This window comes from Callithrix jacchus, chromosome 3, assembly GCF_049354715.1.
Source record: "Callithrix jacchus isolate 240 chromosome 3, calJac240_pri, whole genome shotgun sequence".
Taxonomy (NCBI): domain Eukaryota; kingdom Metazoa; phylum Chordata; class Mammalia; order Primates; family Cebidae; genus Callithrix; species Callithrix jacchus.
In genome coordinates this window covers 177,832,373-177,855,280 of record NC_133504.1, presented here as the reverse complement: position 1 = coordinate 177,855,280, position 22,908 = coordinate 177,832,373, and the positions used below count along the sequence as shown (strand labels likewise).

The 22,908-nt window shown below is 42.4% G+C and overlaps 1 protein-coding gene across 26 annotated transcripts in view; it reads right to left on the bottom strand.

Moving 5' to 3' along the window:
• The window catches only part of PROM1 (prominin 1), a 153,367-nt gene that overhangs the window by 67,075 nt on the left and 63,384 nt on the right, over nucleotides 1-22,908 (bottom strand). For 14 of the 26 annotated variants that reach the window (XR_013533183.1, XR_013533182.1, XM_078367477.1 and 11 more), the window contains 2 exons: nucleotides 4,670-4,725; nucleotides 1,771-1,797 (listed from right to left, as the gene is read on the bottom strand). The exons of 2 other annotated variants lie outside the window; for them this stretch is intronic. Coding sequence is in view for 20 of the 24 variants with exons in the window: in XM_078367477.1 (XP_078223603.1) it covers nucleotides 1,771-1,797; nucleotides 4,670-4,725 (83 nt within the window). In the remaining 4 variants the exon portion in view is untranslated. The remainder of the gene's footprint in view (nucleotides 1-1,770; nucleotides 1,798-4,669; nucleotides 4,726-22,908) is intronic. 10 more of the 26 variants (XM_078367475.1, XM_078367478.1, XM_054253468.2 and 7 more) reach the window with 1 other exon arrangement.

Sequence of the window (22,908 nt, the reverse complement as noted above, 5' to 3'; positions counted from 1 at the left end):
GAAAGCAGAGAATTGAGTTATTAAATATAGGACCAAGTGGTTACTGGAAGATGTCTTTCAGCCCCTAGGATGATGTCTAAATGCTAGGTTGAGCTGCTAACGGTTTAATTTCCACCCCAAAGGTATTTTGTTTGTTTTTAAATGGTTCAGTGAATCTTGGCAGGAGTACTTGCATAACAAACAGTCTACATATAAAGTGCTTTACACAGGAAAACTGCACAAGTAGAAGTTATCAAAAATTCATAGCACTTTGGAGGCTGGCAAACAGTTACAGAAGAATCTGGAATGTATCTTAATTTAGAAAAAAGGCTCAGACTTTGAGTCAGGCATATTAAACACAGGCACAGGCCAGTCCCTGGATTTCTCCATTGATACACTGGAAATAATAATATGTACCTTGACAAGTCACTGTGAAAATGAGCAATAAAGCATGATTAGAAATAACGTGACAAAGTGCCAGGCACTGAATAGACAATAAAGATGTCTCTCTCGCTAGCCCAGGAGCCAGATCCACAGTGAAGGACCAACCTCTGCAGTTCATGTCTCAAACAGTTCCTAAGCTCCAATGAACAGCACGATTTCTAGATAGAATCATGTGACCTAAACATATTTTCATAATCACTGCTGACTTTATTCCCAGATAAACAAAAATTAATGCAACTGGATGATGAAACTTGATGTCATTCCAATTCATGCATGCAGTTGCTTGCATTTCTAAAGAATGTCAGAAAATTGCAAGTTGGCAGTTTGCAACTAAATGGACAATCTAGACATCTGCGAATTCTGAAGCCAAGCTGAGTAAAGGAAAATAAAACACAAGTTTTGTTCCTGGGAGTAAATATGATGTTTTGGAGGAGAAACCTGGTTTACATCCCAGCGGGGGGCTTCCAGGTCCCTAAACCGGATGGTGTTACGTTAGCATTAGCCTCACAAATATACTGCAAGGGACAAATAACTAAATGACTGAATGTGAAAATAACTAGGCAAGTGCCCAGCACACAATTGATACTCAATAAATGGTAGTTAACTCTATGAGCAAATGCTCAAGACTAGTAAATCTGGTGCATCTGGCACTTGAATATTATCTCGTTCCATATTAAAATTAAATTGCTAAAAACAATGACTGAATCTTGCTTCGTTCATCAAATATCTGCTTGTGCTTAAGCTAGCCCCCATCCCATGTCCACGAAGAGGCATTATTAGCTGACTTAACACTTCCTCGAGGACCAATATCATTGCCGATTAAGAAACCAGCTCAGACATTCCAAACTCTTATGTATTTTTCCATCATTTCTCAGCAAAAATATTCTAAATTATTTACTCTTTTAAAGAAACAAAAATTCTTTCTGAATTCCAGGAGACACTGAACCCAACCCCAGGAGAGTAGATCGAAATGTTTTAAATGCACTGATTTTAGCTTTAAATAGAATTAGTACGTTTGATACATAGCCTTTCTGACGTTACTGACTAAATATCAGGCAGTATCAGGAAGAAGATAGGGCATTTCTGGAGTCCACTTCTAGGCTGAATAGACGGAGGCCTGTCAGTACTTAAACTGTTTTTTGATACATGAAGGTCTTTGAGAACTTTGTTGATTATGTTGAAGATCAACATCTAAACATTACAGAGATGTCTTTCTTAAAAGAGACGGTTAAAAGTGTGGTAAAGCAGAAATGAAACTGATCATTTAAAAACCTTCACAGTGAGGACGACAGTGAAGAGCAGAAAGGCTTTCAAAGAGCAACTGGAAACAGCAGACGAGGACTTTACCTTCAGACCTAAGAGTACAGTTTCTGGCTGTAGAAGTCAACGCAGGTGAGGAATTTTGGCAGAGGCAGCATGCATCAAGAAAACAGACAGAAAAAGTTATGAGTGATCAACCATAATCCAAAACATTAATATCCCACTCGGAGAAAATTGAGTGATAGAAGGATAAACACAAGAAAGGAATATAAACTTGAGTGCAACTTCAAGAAATGGTATATTAAGCTGTTTTGAGTTCTGAAATTTACATTTGCATTTACATTTGGAGTTCCCAAAAGGTTCTTATTCAGTATGCTAATCAGTTATGAAAAGGAGAATCAGATGGGGAGTTACAAATGCTTAACACACTAACCCTGTGATCTTCATAAAATAGAGAAGCAGGCCTGAGAACTCCAGAACCAATGGCAGCATCTTCCAAAGTTCCTTTTCTAAAATAAAAATCTGATGGTGTATTCCCTTGCTTAAAGCGATCAATGGATTCCTGCCATTTTTATTCCGAACATCTCAATGTTTAATTTTAAATGTCCTTTTATGGCAAAATAAACTTAGGTGGCTCTATGTCATTTTCTAGATCATTTTTTAAAAAATATTCTGGTCCTGGAAGTCTAAAAGTTTAGAAACTATTGCCTTAGCTGGCAGATCTTCACAGATCTGAAGGAACATTTGTGATAGGAAACACTTTTAAATGAGGCATCCAAAATACTGGGACTGGGGGCCAGTTCAGATATACCTGCCTCTGGGTTCACACTGGGTATCTTAAATGGTCCCAGTCTCGCTTTCTGGGAGAGGGGCATACAAGCTTGTTACCAACCAGGGCACAAGATCCCAAGCTCACAAGACATAAAAAAAGCACCTCACAGTGTATGTTTAAAAAAAAAAAAACACTGACTCCTGGGCTCCTCCGCTAGAGCACATGAGTCAGAAGATATGGGTAAGACCAGGCATCTGCGTTCCATGCGCCTCCCAAACAACCTGACCTGGAGTCGTTGGCTTAGGGTCTGCTTCGAGGGGAAGCAACCCATCATACCCAGCCTTTATCAGACTAAATCTAGTCAGAAAGCCCTCCTCCAGATGCAGCCTGGCTCCTTCGGTCTCTTTGCTTTAGCTAAACCCCTATCTTTTAGAAAGCGTGGTCCAGTTCCACATCTAGAGGAGGATTCAGCTCATTCATGTGTGCTCAGTTCTGCATCTTCTCTCCACTCACCCTGACCCAGAGTTTTTATTCATTTGCAGAGGCAAGGAAAAAGAACAGGAGCTGGGGTATAAACCAAGGTCATAGGAGTGCTAAATCTAATACCAAGTCAAGCACAAAGCAGTTGTCCAACTAAGACCCTGCCAGGGACAGTGGCAGCCCAGCTCCAGCTCAGAGTCGCAGGTTCTTCAAGGCCACCTAGCGGTCTCAGGACCTGGTCTTCCAAGTCCTGGATCCCACTGAAGCACTGCCTCCTACTTCCATTCCTTGGTTGGCATTCAGGCTGGCTACTAGTGTTATGCTAAGTTGAATATAAATATAAAAGCAACAGTCATTTTCTTCCCCCCAGAGATGCAGGCCAAGGTGGCAATCACATTGGGAGATATAAATGAAGCCTGTGGCACTGAAGAATGAAAATGCTTTCCACGGTGCTGGGGAAGGCTGTGAGCCCTGGCAACAGCTCAGCTCATCTTCCACATAGTCTTCCCTTGCTGAACGCAAACGGCCTCCAGATAAGGCTTTCTTCTTCAGCTTCTGCATTTACTTTTCTCTTGCGTATAATTTTCTTGCAAATTAAGAACAGGATGAGGCCATTTGTAACTACCGTATCTGAGGCAATGATTCACTGGGCAAGAGTTAACGGCCCTCCCCGCGGCCAGAAGCACTAGCATTCAGATTTGTTGTGCAGGCCGGTGAAGCACGTCCACCTATACATCTGCTTACTGGAGCTTCATAACCACCTTCAAACCAGGAAAGGAAGGAACCAAGTGCTTTACTAACCGAGAAGGGCTGAGAACCTGGCAAACACATTTAACAGTTTTTTATTACCTTACATTCAGTGCTACACGCTTTTGTCTGTCTGTTTCATGGGCAACCTACACTCATAACACACCAAAATCAAAAGACCATTCTTCGGTTTAGGTAGGTGGTTGCAGAGGAGTGCATTGACAGCACCGTGGGTAACAACCAGAAAAATGGAAGGAGGCTTGATACTTTCTGAAAATACTATGGACTCACTTTAGAGAGGCGTTCAAGACCCTCCCACGATCAGACCCCAATTTACCTTTTTTTCTCTCCCTCTGGCTAGGGGCCTGCTTCTTTCATACCTTGACCTCTTTGCTCACATGGTTCCTGAAGCCTGGAATGTGAGCAGAGAGAGTGCCCACCCCTCTCCCTGGCTCCAGCCCTTGTATGATCCTTGTTACATATTAACCAGTTACTGTCCCTGCTATCTTTTTCTAGTCTCTTGAGACCAAAGGCTATCATCCTCATCTCCACCTTCCTTCGATTCTAGCCAACTGCTCCCACAGCAGGAGCTTCACAAACCTTGTGTTTTTTTAACAAATGATGTTTTATAACAAAGTGCATAGTCACCGTTTCTAAGAATTTTCAAACAATTCTACTTAATGAGGGAGTTCTCATCCCTCAGCTAAAGGAAAAGTAGCGTAATATTTCTTTTTGAAGAAATTTTAGGTTTGAATTTCTAAATAACACAACTTGAAAGGTTTTCTTCAAATGCTACTTTTGAAACTTCTGCTATGGTTCAAATGGGATCTGTAAGGTGGTTCAATATTCCGTAAAAGTTCTTAGTCAAAAAAAGGTTACTAAAATTGCAGATTGAATAATTGGTTGTTTAAAGATTTACTTTCAAGTCAGACAACATTTTTCTCATACTCCATATTTTTAATAACAAATACACCAATGAAAAATTACCTCATCATAATTAATTTTGGACTCATGTGCCTTCTGTATGACTTTTCTCAAAGCATCTGGAAAAAAAAAGCCACAAAATAGCAAAATTATTTTTTCAGTAAAAATATAAAATGCATATTTAGAAAAAAAGAGGTCTATATATGCTTACAAATTATTATACCTATATTTCCATTATTCTTATTTTATTCCTACTTCTTAAGGTAGATAAATAATGACCTCTAGCCAGAAGCCAAGAATAGAAGACAAATACTTCTGATTTACCATTTGCCAGTGACAGAATTCGAGTTATTTTTAAGTAATTTATCATAATACACCTTAATATTTACCAGCAAACCACATGCAGCTTATTAATAATCATTTATAAAAATTATGCTGAAATTGCGAATGCTTAATCATCTGGAAACACAAATGCAATTTATTTTTCAATAATTCTACATTTGCATATTAGTATTTTACAAAGGAATGGATTAAAAGAATCTTAAAATTAACCTAACTCGGTCGGGCGCCATAGTTCATGCCTATAATCCCAGCACTTTGGGATGCAGACGCAGGCAGATCACCTGAGACCAAAAGTTTGAGACCAGCCTGGCCAACATGGTGAAACTCTGCCTCTACAAAAAATACAAAAATTAGGGAGCCATGGTGGCACATGCCTGTAATCCCAGCTCCTCAGGAGGCTGAGTCGGGAGAATCACTTGGACCTGGGAGGTGGAGGTTGCAGTGAGCCGAGATTGCGCCACTGCATTCCAAACTCCATCAAAAAGATAATAATAGTAAATACAACCTAACTTAAGAGTTTGGAACATGGAAATCCTTCTCTTCCTGTCTCCAGGCAGTGCACAAAAATCTATGCAATGCAAACTTAAACTTTTCCATAGATATTCATTTAGGACATTTCAAATTCTCACATAGGTCTGGGACCAAAAAAGGTTAAGAGCCACCTCTTAACCCCAAGCCACCATCTAAGAATGATATGAGACAACTGAGACATGGACAGAGAAGGTGATATAGTGATTCGTGAGGCAGCCAGACCAAGGCCAGGTCTTCCTTCTCCTGTGCAGGTGCCTTCCCGCCATCCTGGACAACTGCCTCTCATCCCAGGAAGGAGCTTCTGCAGTGCTCTCACTATATCCATCACTCCTGAAATGTACTACTGCAGGGCAAAAGAAACCCCACATTGACTCCTTTTTTTATGCAAAAAAGTTCAGATTAACATACAGGAAAATGAAGCAAGCCACTTTCCCACACGGCTTTCTGCAAAACAATTTTTCTATTCTACAACTCAGAGATATAGGCTGATGTTTAACGATTGTGCTGCAGGAACAAGGGATTTTTCAAACTGGTATATACCCTGGGAACCCCAATAGTTCCTTCACAGTACCTCGGGGGCTGCCCAGGGACCAGAGGGACATTGAGGCTGTCCAGTCCCACAGGCTCCCTTCCCCTTACGACCAGTCAGCATTGCTTTAGCCTGTTTTACAGATCAGGCTTCTGTTTAAAATCCCACTGGATGAAAGAGTCTACTGCTAATTAAAAAAATGAGAAATCATCTATTTATTAGAATACATTTAGTTGCACAGCATAATATGTTGCAATTTGGGATCCTGGTCTAGTAACGATTTAGAAGGGAATCCAAGCTCCACCACTTACTGGGTATCTAATCTTAGGTGAGTAACTGCTACAAACATCCTCATCTGCAAAATATGATGTCCCTACTCTCAAAGGACCACGTAGGGTGAAGTGAGAAATCATTTATAAATAAAATAGCACCAGGCCTGGCACACAGTGGGCACTTGGTGTATACCTGCTATTATTACATGAAGGGATTTAAAGAACGCAGATTACAGAACAGTGTCCATGCTAAGTGCAGTGTGGAAGACATTTATTGTGGCATTCAATAACCATTCACTTTTCTTTTCCTCACAAAACAAAGCAAAAAAACAAAAACAAAATGAAAACCTTTGCATTTCTTTTGGGGAACTGCTCCTTCCATCCTCTCAGGCCACACGGACTGAAGAAGCTGTGAGCCCAGCACCACAAAGGTAGATCGTCATCGGACTAAACCAGCAGGTCTCCAAGCGTGGGCTGTGGGAATCCCCAAGATATGTTCAGGATTTCCATGAGGTAGAAATACAAGATGTTAATTGCTTTTTTGTTGTGTTGACATTTGCACTAGGATGCAAAGGCAGTTGTAGATAAGAATGCAGGTGATTTAGAACGAATCAAGGTTGCGGCTAATACTCATAATCTTTGCCATCATGCATTCATGTTCAATAGTCAGTTACACTTAAAAGAGTCTTGATAAAGCATTAAAAATTATTTTTATTAAACCTCAACCTGGGAGTACAACTTTTTATTATCTTGTGTAAGAAAATGGCAACTACACAAAAAGTTCTTTCATGCACATCAATGTGCAAAAAGCATTTGTGCAAGTGTTTTAAGTTGTGAGCTCAACTAGCCACAGTTCTCATGGAACACCATCTTTACTTGGAAGAAAGATTGATGGCCAGACACGGTGGCTCACACCTGTAATCCTAGCACTATGGGAGGCCAAGGAGAGAAGACTGCTCCAGCCCAGAAGTTTGAGACCAGCTTGGGCAACTGGGTAACATAGTGAGAGGCTGAGATAGGAAAATCATTTGAGCCCAGGTGTCTGACCAAGCCACTGCACTCCAGCTTGAGTGACACAGCGAGAGCCCGCCTCAAAAACAATAAAAATAAAATAGGCAAGTCGTTGTGGTTCATGCTTGTAATCCCAGTACTTTGGGAGGCTGAGGTGGGCAGATCACCTGAGGTCGGGAGTTTGAGACCAGTCTGACCAACATGGAGAAACACTGTCTCTACTGAAAATACAAAATTAGCCAGGTGTGGTGGCGCATGCCTGTAATCTCAGCTACGTGGGAGGCTGAGGAAGGAGAATCACTTGAACTCGGGAGGCAGAGTTTGCAGTGAGCTGAGATGCCACCACTGCACTCCAGCCTGGGCAAGAGTGAAACTCTGTCTCAAAAATAAAAAATAAAAAAATAAAATAAGAAAGGCTAAGAGACAAATTGTTACTATTCAAATTGGGTATACCCAATCTCCACCTTTAATCATGGTTCACTGCAGGCTCAAACTCCTGGGCTCAGTTTATCCTCCCCTCTCTCCTCAGACTCCTGTATAGCTAGGACTACAAGTGAACGCCACCATGAGCAGATATTTTTTTAATTTTGTTTTGAGGGATGGGGTCTCACTATGTTGCCCAGGCTGGTCTTAAACCCCTGGCTTCAAATGATCCTCTTCCCTTGGCCTCCCAAAGCACTGGGTTACAGGCATGAGCCACCGTGCTTGGCCAGCATTTTCTCTAAAATGAAAGAAGTGGAGCTTGTAAGTTTAAGATGCCACTGACAGGATTGGTTGCCAATGATAAAATTGGAGCTTTTAAGCAAAAACTAGGATTTTGCAAAATCTGTATCCACCAACATGAGCTTGACAGCACTGCAGTACTTAACGCCTTTCTAACACCATCAGTAAGGATATTAGAGAATTTCTGATACTATGAAATGAAAGATGTCCACATTTGGGAGATGTGCAAAACTCAGTGAAGGAATATTTTCCAAATGATTCATGCATCATGTCACAAAATCCTACATGGAAAAAGATCCATTCGAAGTGGAAGACAGGGAGGTGGGAGGAGGGCAGATGATGAAAAATTACTTAATGGGTACAGTGTCCGTTATTCAGGTGCTGGATACTCTAAAAGTCCCGACTTCATGACTATGTACTCTTTCCACACAACAAAATTACACTTCTACCCCATACACTTGTACAAATTTTAAATTTTTTTAAATAAATAAATACAGTGGAAGACAGACCAGTGGATGTTAATATATCAAAGTATGAAAAATTAATTCACATGGTTCCAGATTCCACATTGCAAATAACCTTTAAAAACTAGCACTTGTACAGTTTTAGTGTGGTATTAAAGAAAAATAGCCACAATTATCTGAAGACACTACTAAATTACTGCTCTCTATTACAACTACATATCTCAGTGAAAGCAGACTTCACATTCTACATCAACCGAGCTAACACCCAGTACCTCAGCAGGACGAAATCAGACACAAATATGAAAATCCAGCTGACTTGCACTAAGCCAGATGTTCAAGAGATTTGCAAAAGGGCAAAAACCAATGCTGCTCTTCTCATGAGTTTTGCTTTTGGAAACTGTAGTTATTCTTAACAAAATTATTTACGGGAAGGGTTTATTATTATTCTTTTTAAATGAATTGACAAATATATGTTAAAGTGTTCTCCATTTTATCTTCAAATATGATAAATATTGATAAACAAAAGGGGCCCTAAATAATTTTTAAGAGTCAAAGGGGATTTGAGACCCACAGTGTGTAACTGACACCTTCTGGTCCGAGCCATTTAACATATCCCCCCAACCCCTACAACTTGCTTTAGGATCCAGCTTCAGCCAGTGAGACACACTCAACAGACTCAAACTTGGATTTTCTTGTATTTTGTTTGGTTTGTTTGTTCGTTTGTTTCATAGAGATGGGATCTCGTTCTGTCACCCAGGCTGGAGTGCCGTGGCACCATCATAGCTCACTGCGGCCTCCAACTTCTGGCCTCAGCCTCCAGAGTAGCTGGGACCACAGGCGTGCACCACCACACCCAGCTAACCCTTGGTTTTTTCAGGGGGGAAATGCTCAGTAACACCACCCTTCCGCAGGCCCATGATGGAGAGGACGTTGGTCTGAAGCCACTGCCACAGTCCTCCAAGTGCAAGGCAAGAGACTGAGAATTGAAGCCCCACCTGAGAACCAGTCCTGGCAGCATCACAGGAGGCCCATTTTAAATGGACATGTGCTGATGAGGTGAAAGAGGTGGCAGGGATGTGTACCGTAGCCCAAAAATACAGAAAAACAAGGGCAGCCTCCTCTTGAGGGCACATGGGTTGCCTATGTCACTGTCTGGGACATGGTTCTGTGCCTCTCCATCCACTGCTCTGTCCGTGGCTCTGACTCCAGCCTCTCCAGGGTGTGCGGCCTGGGAGGGAGCAGCCCTGATTTCAGGATGGACTTTCTGTGCCCAGAAGCCAAGTCTGTGGAGATGGGTTCTGGAACTCAGGGCCTCTCTGTCTCTCTCTCTCTCAGACACTCCGCGGTCAGGATGTCTTCAGCTTCGTAGGATTCTCCTGCACCTTCTCACTCCACTTCAACAGGCCTCTATCAATAGCACAGGCAGCAGGAGCTTCTCCAACAGGCTGTGGAGTATGTGTGCGATGACGAGTTTTGTGATGTCTGAGCCACAGAAGTAAGCTAAAATAAGAAACGTGCCTCGGGCAGGACCCGTGAATTATAACAGATCCATCTTCTTTGTTAGTCAAAACTCATCTTTGACTAAGATATTTCTGTTCCCAAACTGCTTCTTTTAATACATATGTAGATTCTGGCCCAAGCTGGGCCTAGTGAGATTCCATCTCTGTAATGTTCTCTTGTAAAATGAGTAGAGAACTGAAAATCCCCTGTTGTTTGCAGTAGATTTATCAGACTTTGCCAAGCTTAAGTGCTCTTGGAAAGATTTTGCTGATAGTATCTGTAAGTCAGCTCTCTTGGGTGCTTGTGTTTACTTAGAAATGTGATTCATTGAGAGCATAAATAGTGTTAAGTGCCTCTCTGTGGAGAGACCACAGAGTCCCTCTTTTGCCTTTGGTGGCCCCGTCTGAAACACACATAGTTCAGGGGGTCTCACATGTGTCTGTGTGCTAAGAAGGATTTAATATATTAACTCATACATTAAAACAACACTGATCAAAGTGAAAGAGATTATTCATATTTTTCAAAAAGACATAGAATAAAATATTCAACTTAGAGATTTGCAGAAACTAGGTTTGGACATGCATAATTTTAGTAAATTAAATACTAATTTAAAAGCAACTATAATTCTTTCTTTCCAGGCACAAAAAACTTTCTGCAGGCACTTACAAATAAATTTGACAACTTGCCCCTGTCTAGACCGAATTCCTAAGGGAACGAGGGAAGTAGGCAAACCAAGTAGAAACGACAAGCCCAGGAAAAACACAAATCTAGACAGCTCAAAAAGTGGTAAGTCAGGATTGCTGGCATTACACAGGTGATGGAAGATGGAGAGGCATCTTGCCCCAAGAAAAGTGTCCAGCATAGTGTTTGGTATCTAATATATGGAGCGCTACAGATGCTAAGAGACGTGTTAGCATCTCCCACCTCCGCTCTGGGATCCCACAACCTTCAACACTCCACCCTTCCTTGCTGGCCCTCAGCAAGTGGCACAGAATGAAAGTGTCCCATGGCATCTGTGTGTTGTCTCTTCCTCCCTAGCCCACAGCCTGACACTATTCCCCTGCTCCCTTGCAGCTACCAGGGACCAGAGGCCTTGAGTTCTGGCCAGCGGAACATAGTTGGATGTTCACACACACCACCTTCCAGGCCTGACCTCTGAAACCTCCCAAAAAACCCTGCATGTTTGCCCTCTTTATTCATCTCTCAGCCAAATACAGAGGATCCAGTGGAGAATTCTGAAGCCCAAGGGACTGGTAGAACCATTAGGTAGAGTCCCCAGATCACACCACCCAACTCACGGCAGCCTCTATGTTGGACTGAGCAGTGAACCATAGACGTTTTGTACTGAGACTTGGGCTTGTTTCTCCTAGCAAAGGGTGTTACTTACCCTAGTAAAACACGCCTTACCAAATTAACACCCCCAACATTTTCTAATTACACGCCTCCTCTACCAGTAGCCTATCCTGACTGCTTTGACTAAACAAAGAATGAGAAAAAAACAAAACAAAACTTATTTTTCTCAGCAGAAAGTATACATACATATGACACATGCAGAGACGTAGTGAAGCTTATAGACCAGCACCCACATAACGGGGGATTTTAAGACATCTTCATTCAAAGATATGAATTCCTGTATTCATAAAAGGTAATGCATGAAAAGGTACTTGCACTTATATAAATCACTACCAAATACAGTGGAGGATAGCTCAGATGAATCACGCTTCCCGCCTGTTTCTCATTCATGGTCTCCAAAGCTTGGAGAGTCACCTGGGCCTGAGACACATCCACTAAGCCTACCAATGGAATTATCCTAATTGGCAAAACACATGTTCATAACCAGTTTAAACCACTAATTCAAACAAGTCTCCACTGCTCAAATACTTAAGGAAAATGTTCTCAGGTTAACAGTGTGATCCTGGGAATAGCATGTCAGATGGGGTCAAGGCTAAGTTGGCTTACGTCCTGGTAGCATCTCCAAGAGTTATGAGCACAAATGGCTGGCAAAATGAGCTGGGAACACCAGCTTCCAGGTTCCAGGCTGCCTCTTCTAGAGAAGAATGCAGATTTAACTCAAGATGCAGAGCCAATTGGTGAAAATAATAAACATTTATGTGGTTTATATGTGGCCACCAGCACTTTCTCCAGGGCTCCTACACAGAAGGGATCTTAAATTATAAACAGAGGTAACACTGCCTCTGAGTCTTGGGCTAAGCCTGCTGGGTTTTGTTTTTTTGCTTTAGAACTTCCTGATTCCGATTTCTAAAATGAAAATGTGTCTTCTCTTGACAGGAGAGTAGGTCATGACTTTAGACAAATTCAGAAATGTGTGCATAACTTGACTCAATTTACCTTTTATCAAGGAAAACAATGTTTAAGGAGCCAATTCACTGCGTGAAAGTGTTGAAATCTACATTGAATCAGTGTAGTAGATTTCATCAATTCTGATAGGTTGAGTGGAAAAGAAAAGAAGGAAAACAAGCCTTCGATATTTCATTTTCACTTAAGACATACAAATACACATGCGTTTGCCTATCATGTGGTGCAAAGCCAGTCACTTCAGCTCCAAATCACAAGCTCAAGGGAGAAGAGAATAACCCCATCGATTCGCCAAGTCACGCTGTCTACACAGAGTGGGTACTTCAGAGACAGCACTCAGTCATCACAGACTCTGCCTCAAGATACAGGTGACCTTGTTCACTTGATTCTTCAGTGACTAGAAGAGACAGAGGGCTAGGCTTTCCTCCAACTACACACTCCTTCCCACCCTCATTCCCAAATATTGGGGTAATTGCCTGTGTCTGTCATCGTTCTCCAACAAGAGACAGCAGTATAGATATGCAGAGACTTGTTCTAAGGAATTGTGGGCGCTACCAAGTCTGAGATCTGTACGAAAGGCTGGCAGGCCGTAAACTCAGGTAGGAGTAGACGCTACAGTCTTGAGGCAGAATTTCTTCCTCTTCAGGAAACCTCAGTTTTTGCTCTTCAGGTCTTTCAACTGATGGATGAGGCCACTCACTTTATCAAGGGTACTGCCCTTCTTTTTTTTTGAGAGAGTCTCTGTCACCCAGGCTGGAGTACAGTGGGGCAATCTCAGCTCACTGCAACCTCTGCCTCCTGGGTTCAAGCGATTCTTGCCTCAGCCTCCCAAGTAGCTGGGATTACAGGTGCATGCCACCACACCTGGATAATTTTTGTATTTCCAATAGGGATGGGGTTTCACCATGTTAGCCAGGCTGGTCTAGAATTCCTGACCTCAAGTGATCTGCCCACCTCTGCCTCCCAAAGTGCTGGAATTACAGGTATGAGCCACCGTGCCCGGCTGGTACTTACTATGCCAGGCCAGTACTGCCTTTCATTTAAAGGTTACAATTAGTTACGTTAAACTAGTTGCAGATGTTAACAACAGCTACAAAATACTTTTAGCAGCAACACTAGATTAATGCTTGTTTACGTCATTGTCTATCATCTGCTATAGCCTGGCCTAAGTCTACCCCAGCCGGCTATAGCTCCTGCTGGAATGGTTACACCCCATGGACGCGGGGGCAGAACATCTCTGAGCAGCTCTGTTTCAGAGCAGGTAGAGAAACCATCATTAATGACAACTGTCGACAATCTGAGCCCCCTACCAAGCAAAGGACAGCAATCGGGGCCCAATGAGCACAAGCGCAAGAGACCACACACAGTCTCTGAGGACAAGGATCTTGAATGAGGAGCCTTAACCACCCCCCAAAAAAGTTGATTTATATTTGGTGTGCACTCAATTCAAAGGCCTTTTGAAATGATTTCCATGGAAAATACTAGAACGAAAAAAGTTTGTCACTTGAAAGATTATGTGTGGCTTTTCTGAAAAATACACTTACCAACTCCACCTTCCAGCACCCCATTTGGTTAAATGTGTTCATGATCATTTTAATGAAATACATACAATCTCTCCACTCCTGGGCTCACACTTTCCCACGGCTGGTATGGGTGAAACTGAGACCAAAGAAGTGATTCGGGGAGACCCAAACAGCACAACAGCCTCGGGTCCTGGAATTCACCAAATTGACAGCCCATTTCCTTATGCTGTAGCTGAGCTGCACCTGTCTGAATTTAGTACCTGAGTGATAACGCATTGAAACAACCATTTTCTGCTGCAACAGGGCTGTACTTTTCAGTTTCTCAGCACACTTTAAACCCTGCAAATCCTCACATCTACATGACTAAACTGTTCGGCTTGGTTTTTGATAAAAGAATTGAAGCTTCAGACTTTTAGAAGCCAAGCCGTGTTTATTAGACGTATCACATGTATCCCCGCTGCCTCCACATATATAGCAAAGTACCCTGGAGAGGGAGAACTCCCTTTCCTTTATTTAAAATACAAGTTGAGGCAGCGGGCAGTGGTTCAAGCTTGTAATCCCAGAACTTCAGGAGGCCAAGGTGTGTGGATAACCTGATGTCAGGAGTTCGAGACCAGCATGGCTAACATGATGAAACCCTGTTTCTACTAAAAACACCAAAAATTAGCTGGGCAGGGTGGCATGCGCCTGTTATCCCAGCTACTCAGAGGGCTGAGGCAGGAGAATTGCTTGAACCTGGGAATCAGAGGTTGCAGTGAAACAAGATCGCGCCATTGCACTGCAGCGTGGGCAGCAAGAGTGAAACTCCATCTTAAAAAAAAAAAAATACAAGTTGAACATCTTTGGGGTGCTTTTTTCGTACATCATTTCCTCTCCTTTAGCTGACTGGAGTGGCTTCTCCCTGCAGGACTGACATACATTGGTTTTTACTAGAATTAACAGTGGTACAAACTCACTCTGCGGGTAAGGAGCTCGGAATGCATGCTGCCCAGGAAGCTATTCCTGTGAAAACATCTGGACCAGTCTGGCCTGTTTAGCTTTCTGGCAGCCATCTGCTCAGTCATGTGTGGACTGTGATTTTTACTTTACCTGGATGTAGCATGTGGTACAGCCCAGCCTGTAACTGGGAAGATTATTATATCCAGTTCCTTTAGAGGAAGCGAGTACTCAGGTTGCACAGGGCAAAGGCTCCAGAGGTTTCCTGGAGCCTGGAATCCTGGCCATTGCAGAGTGGCCACCCTGATGATGGGGCAGCTAGGGTGGGGCTCCCCAGCAGTGTGATGGGCCGGGCCCCTGAGCTGCCGCCTCTGGAGAATCCAGAGAGCTGGGCGGGGGGCAGTGGTTAAGGACCACCGCCAAAATATTTGTGGATTCCGAAGGCATTTCCTTCCCTAAGACATTCCTGGAAAGCATAATTCCATTTACAGCCTTTGTCTTTGCTGCCCTTGGGGGAAAGTTTGCTGGGAGGACCTTTAAAAGGAATGTTATTTGAATCCCATTTTTGGGTGTGTACGGAGGTCCACGTAAGATCACAGATACTACTTGTGAGAACATGAATCAGCCAAACCCTATTTTGTTCTATGTGAAAAAAGGCTCAGCTGTCAACAATGGCTTCCCCCAGACAGACAGTAAGATTAGAAGTAGTATGAAGGGGAAATTCTTTTCTTTGTATATAGTTTGAGCTAAGGTAAATTTGTTTTAATTAAATGTCTAAAATAAAATAATTGTATTAATCTCCTCCTCTATCTCCCTCTTCCCCCACCCACAAGTAAGAAATATGAAACACACACTGCTTGACAAAACAAAGTTAAAAATGTTGGCTCCTGTAAATCAGATGTCACCATATTCTAGGATACGTGACTTAGAACCATCTTTACAGTACTTCAGCATGTAGTATTTGTCATTAAAACTTACCAACTGCCCGTTGTAATTGTACTGAATAAGAGGGCTCTGATTTCCTTAAATTTATATATAGAAAAAATATATATAGTTTATTATTATATTCAATAGGACACAAACAAGATTAATTTTTTTCTTATAAATTGATGAAGCACTGCAGGCTTCATCTTCAACCTTGTCTCGTTCCTTCTTAAAATGAGTTACCCATTTGAAAACTGTGATTTCTTTGAGGCATTGTCCCCATACACTATGTGTAAAGCATCAAATATTTCACTATTCTTCCACCCAAGCTTCCCTAGAAATGTGATGTTTGGGCCAGGCACGGTGGCTCACACCTGTAATCTCAGCATTTTGGGATGCTGAGTCAGGCAGATCATGAGGTCAGGTGTTCAAGACCAGCCTGGCCAACATGGTGAAACCCTGTCTCTACTAAAAATACAAAAATTAGCCAGGCACAGAGGTGGGTGCCTATAATCCCAGCTACTCAGGAGGCTGAGGCAGGAGAACTGCTTGAATCCAGGAGGCGGAGGTTGCAGTGAGCTGAGATCATGCCATTGCACTCCAGCCTGGGTGACAGAGCAAGACTCCATCTCAAAAAAAAAAAAAAAAAATGATGTTTGTTCTTGCTTCAGTTTTAGGATTCATGTTGCACTGATACAGGGTGTTTGTTTGTTTGTTTGGGTTTTTTGAGACAGGGTCTCGCTCTGTTGCCCGTGCTGGAGTGCAGTGGCATGATCACGGCTCACTGCAGCCTCGATCTCCTGTGCTCAGGTGATTCTCCCATCTCAGCCTCCTGAGTAGCTGGGACTATAGTCATGTGCCCCCACACCGAGCTGATTTTTGTATTTTTTTTTTTTTTTGTAGAGATGGGGTTTCATCGTGTTGCCCAGACTGGTTTCAAACTCCGGGGCTCAAGAGATCTGCCCACCTTGGCCTCCCAGAGTGCTGGGATTATAGGCATGAGCCACTGTGCCCAGCCTAATCCAGGCTATTTTAAAACTGATGTCTTATCCTTCTTAGTGAATCAAACTAGTACCTATTCAGATATCTTAGAGGTTAATATGTTTATTTTGATGCAAAAACATTTGAAATCCATGCAGAGTTTTTTCATATACACATTTTCCATGAACATTTTAAAATCCCTTCATCTATTTAAGGACATTGTCAGACTATATTCTCAAAAATGCTTAATAGGCACAAATACATTTCACACTCTGCTGCATTCTAAGGATACAAGCATGAAGAAAGAATGCAATCCATGCTGTTAATAGACTCACTGTCTACTGGGAAGACAGATCAGTAAACAAAATACAGTCTGTGTACTGTGTGAGGAGATGCAGGCAGATAAGGCTTGGCATCAGCTGGCTAGGTTGAGAGTTATGAGGGGTAAAGACTTACTCGAGCAGATGATATTTGAGCTGTGTCTTAGGAGTGGAAATATCCAACTATTAAATGAAGGGAAAAAGCTCCAGGGACAGGGAATGGCATGTTCAAAGTTATGCAGACATGAGGCAATACGACAGGCTTAAGGAACTGCAAGTAACTGGCACTGCTTAAATAAAAATGCCAAGATGGGAGATGAGGAAAGACAGGCAATTACCACAGGAGTGAGGAGCAGAGAACTCCAGCCCTGCTGTATAATGTCTGTGTGTCCTTGGGCAGGTGGCTTAGCCACTCGGTGCCTTGGTTTCCTCTTCTATAAATGTTATGTTATTATTATCATTAACATCTTTTTGAGTGCTGGGGAACATTAACAAATGATTAGCTGTGAACTCTCTAGCCACTCTAAATATCCATAACCCTGTGAAGTGGCGAAGGCACCTATTGTGTGCCAAGCCCTCTCTGAGCACAGCATGAGTTGATTTTACACCACCAGATGCTGAGTGTGGGGTTTTGGCCACAGGTTGAGTGGGACATGCAAGGTCTCATCAGGATGTGCTTTGGGTGTTCAGACTGTAAAGTCCCTTCCCCTTTGTGCCAAAGCAGAGCCACTGTGGCTGCCTGAGCAGGTGGTCAAGACCCAGACCGTCTTTGGACACGGAATGGTTTTTCTCCCAGCTGAGCAAGCTGGGACCGGGTTTCTGACCCTAGTTTAATGAGCCTGGCATTTTAACAGAGTCTTCCAATTATTCATCACAGCTGAGAGCAGAGTCAGAGACTCCAAATGAGACTGGGGTTTGTAAGAACTCATCGGCCCTCCAAGAAACTTCCTAGAATCCAATACAAACATGACGTCTTCTTATTTGCTTTGAATCTCTCCTAGATAAAGTTCTACATAATGTCAGAAAACAAAACCTCAAATGAAAAGGAAGGGAATGAAATGCCCAAAGGCCACCCTCTTTCAATTTAAACACAAAACAAACCAACTTCTCTGCTGGATCTGTATTTACGCCTGTTTGTGAGCTATGGGATTGGAAACCCTGCAGCCGGTGTGGAGATGAAGGGGAATGCTTTGTGAGAGCTGAGCCTGAACACTCCTGAACCCCTGCTGAGAATGCCAGGCTAAATAAAGCCTCCTTGGCAACTGAAGAAGCACCCAGCCTTTCCTCCATACTGCTTCTACATCTCCACGTCTCCAGCCTTACTCACTGCACTCCCACAGAGTCCACAGCCCTGAGCTCTGTTCTGGCCACTCAACATCACCATCAAGTTCTTGGGAAATACTGAAACAGGCAGATCTCCCCATTTCTATAGCATGGTATCCTAATGCTCCAGATATAGCAGAAAGCCCCCTAATAAATGGAAAAGAAGTGACAGAACACCACCACTTTACGGCACTGTTGTAAGTTGTTTATTTTTTTATTTTTTGAGACAGAGTCTCACTTGGTCACTCAGACTGGAGTGCAGTGGCGTGATCTCGGCTCACTGCAGCATCAACATCCCCGGGCTCAGGTGATCCTCCCACCTCAGTGTCCCCAGTAGCTATGACTACAGGTGCACACCACCAACATGCCTGGCTAATGATTGTATTTTTTCTAAAAATGGGATTTTGCCCTACTGTCCAGGTTGGTGTCAAACTCTTGGGCTCAAGTGATCCGTCCACTTCAGCCTCCCAGTGTGCTGGGATTGCAGGTGTGAGCTGCCAGGCCTGGTGATAAATAATTTATTAAGGCAAGAATAACCAATAAATGCTAAAAGCTCTAGGCAAATGATTGTTGGGGAACAGGATAGTATATGGAAAAATCTGGAAGACATTACCTTAACCACATTGTTAATTTCACCAACAATGGGACAAACTGACGTCGTGAGCCTCCTAATGTGATACAGTGAGAGGACATGTAATTTATGTCGTATCACAGACAAAATATTTAATTTGAATAAAAACTACTAAAAAATAATGTAAATATTTGAGAAACGTAAATACGAACTGCTTAGGTAAAATGACACAAAAGTGTTATCATAATGCTAAATGTCCTGGGTGCCATATTTGCATGTGGTTATGTAGGAAAATGACCTGAGATGCATGATGAATCATTTAACTGTGTGGCAAAATATTAACAACTGATGGATTGAGGTAGAGATAAATCGGTGTTCATCTGTTCTACTCTTGCAATGTTTTTAGGATTCGACGTTATTCAAAATGATAAAAGTTCTTGGACCTCCTTTTTATTTTTTTTGAGATGGAGTCTTGCTCTGTCACCCTGGCTGAAGTGCAGTGGTGCAATCTCGGCTCACTGCAGCCTCCACCCCCAGGTTCAAGCGATTCTCCTGCTTCAGCCTCCCAAGGATGGTGTTGATCTCTTGACTTCATGATCCACCCGCCTCAGCCTCCCAAAGTGCTGGGATTGCAGGCGTGAGCCACCACGCTCGGCCTCTTAGACCTCTTTCTCTGCAGTCAATTCCCCTATTCCAAACTTTACTTCCTAGTTAACCAGTTAACTAATTGTCCTCGTTTATCAAGCTCAAAACTTTTTGACTCAGTTTTGGAGAAAAAGCACAATGTTTAAGAGTTTCTTTTTCCTTTATGATTCTGATTCAAGGGAAGGAAATAAACAGTAAAAAAGATAACTGAGAAAATGTGGGCACTTCACTTGATGATGATACTTAAGAGTAAAATAATTAGAATTCTTATTAACTTTGGTAATTTGGTGATGACGCTACAAATAGTCAGTATTCTTTAGAAATGCACGCTGTGCTGGGAGGGAAAATGACCTTATGTTTGGATTTGCTTTAAATGCCTCAGCAAAGAAAAATGGAAAGAAAATGCAAGGAAAACATAGATAAAGCAAATATGACAAAATCAAATAATTTTTTTCTGGACCACTGGCATATGGGGATTCACTGTATTCTTTCTGGCTTTGAGTACATGTGGAATTTTTCATTATAAACGATTTATAAGCCCACGCATGGTGGCTCATGCCTATAATCCCAGCACACTGGGAGGCTGAGGCAGATGGATCACCTGAGGTCAGGAGATGGAGACCAGCCTGGCCAACATGGTAAAACCCCGTCTCTACTAAAAATACAAAATTAACTAGGCGTGGCGGCAAGCACCTGTAATCCCAGTTACTTGGGAGGCTGAGACAGGAGAACCACTTGAACCGGGAGGTGGAGGTTGCAGTGAGCCAAGATTATGCCACTGCACTCCAGCCTGGGTGACAGAGCAAGACTCTGTCTCGAACAGAACAAAATGAAAAACAATTTCTAAGATGTCTTACCTCCCTTGCGTTCCATCATCCAATTCAGATCTCCATCACATCTACCCTACTTTCAATGAAGTCACCCATTGATTATCATTTTGGTCTCTCATCTCTCTTCTACTCCAGGGGCTGTCAGGTTAATCAGTCTATAACCCCTTTTATGTGGCCTCCATCAATTGTCTTTCAAGCGACCCACAATGTAACCCTACCATTCCAATTCAAATCAAAGTGAAATCAGGCTTTGGATCAGAGTGACCAAATGTATACCTTGATTCGCCGAGACAGCCCTGGTTTACATCTGTTGTCCTGGCATAATCATTACCAGTGCTCTCTTTTATTCTCAAAAGGTGCCAGTTTAAATGACAAATATATGGTCACCATAAATCAAGTGATCCTGAGTTCAAATTCCAGGTCCGACACTAATTGCTGTGCAACTTTAGCATATTATTTAAATCCCCTGGACCTCAATTTTCTCATCTGTAAAATGAAGGTAATAATACTCATCATTAAAAAATAATGTGTAAAAATCTTAGCAAGATGCCCAATACATATTGAGAAATTAATAGAGTTGCCATAATAATGTCTCCCTTCAAATGAGACCCCTTCAATCCAGCAAGAACCCTGACCTCCCAAAGCATGCCTTGTTCATGACCCCTCTGAGGTCTATGGATGCTATTTCACCACCTATTAAAACCCTACCCATAATTGTCAGTACTCAGGTTCCTGCAACTCATAACTCACTTGTGACATGTAATGATCCACTGGCTTACATGTTCCCTGGACTATTTATTCTATGTAAATACCTTTGTCTCCTTCACTAGAGAGACTGTTCATTTATTTTTACTGCATTTTAGGTTTTGGGGTACATGTGAAGAACATGCAGGATAGTTGCATAGGTACACACGTGGCAATGTGGTTTGCTTCCTTCCTCCCCTTCACCTATTATCTGGCATTTCTCCCCATGCTATCTCTCCCCAACTCACCACCCCCTGCTGTCCCTCTCCTATTCCCCCCAACAGACCCCAGTGTGTGATGCTCCCCTCCCTGAGTCCATGTGTTCTCATTGTTCAACACCCGCCTATGAGTGAGAACATGCGTTATTTCATTTTCTGTTCTTGTGTCAGTTTGCTGAGAATGATGTTCTCCAGGTTCATCCATGTACCTAGAAAGGATATGAACTCATCATTTTTGATGGCTGCATAATATTCCATGGTGTATATGTGCCACATTTTCCCTGTCCAGTCTATCATCGATGGGCATTTGGGTTGATTCCAGGTCTTTGCTATTGTAAATAGTGCTGCAATGAACATTCATGTGCATGTGTCCTTATAGTAGAACGATTTATAGTCCTTTGGATATATACCCAGTAATGGGATTGCTGGGTCAAATGGAATTTCTATTTCTAGGTCCTTGAGGAATTGCCACACTGTCTTCCACAATGGTTGAACTAATTTACACTCCCACCAACAGTGTAAAAGTGTTCCTATTTCTCCACATCCTCTCCACCATCTGTTGTCTCCAGATTTTTTAATGATCGCCATTCTAATTGGTGTGAGATGGTACAGTAATCAAAACAGCATAGTACTGGTACCAAAACAGAGATATAGACCAATGGAACAGAACAGAGGCATTGGAGGCAACACAGCATTTCTACAATCATACAATCTTTGATAAACCCAACAAAAACAAGCAATGGGGAAAGGATTCCCTGTTTAATAAGTGGTGTTGGGAAAACTGGCTAGCTATGTGCAGAAAGCAGAAACTGGACCCCTTCCTGACACGTTAAACTAAAATTAACTCCAGATGGATTAAAGACTTAAACATAAGACCTAACACCATAAAAACCCTAGAAGAAAATCTAGGCAAAACCATTCAGGACATAGGAGTAGGCAAGGACTTCATGACCAAAACACCAAAAGCATTGGCAACAAAAGCCAAAATAGACAAATGGTACCTAATCAAACTCCACAGCTTCTACACAGCAAAAGAAACAGTCATTAGAGTGAATCGGTAGCCAACAGGATGGGAAAAAATTTTTGCAGTTTACCCATCTGACAAAGGGCTGATATCCAGAATTTACAAAGAACTCAAACAGATTTACAGGAAAAACACAAGCCCATTCAAAAGTGGGCAAAGGATATGAACAGACACTTTACAAAAGAAGACATACATGAGGCCAACAAACATATGAAAAAATGCTCATCATCAAATGCAAATCAAGACTATTCACTTCTTAAAGCGGAAAATGTGCTCTCTCCCACACAAATCCTCTAACCCCTAACCCAGTGCTGTCCACCCGCGGCAATTGCTCAGTAAAACTTGCATGCCCCGAATAAAACATATAAATGAGATCTAAGAACCCAGCCTTCACCTAGGCAAGACTATTTTCCTTGGAGAAATAAAATCTGGATTCGTAATCACAGTATTATTTTTAAGAAATTGTGGGGGTCATGGTGGCTTACATCTATAGTTCCAGCTACTCCAGAGGCTGAGGCAGGAGAATCACTTGTATGCTGAGATAACCTCCCAGGCAAAATTCCCCTTGCCCTGTT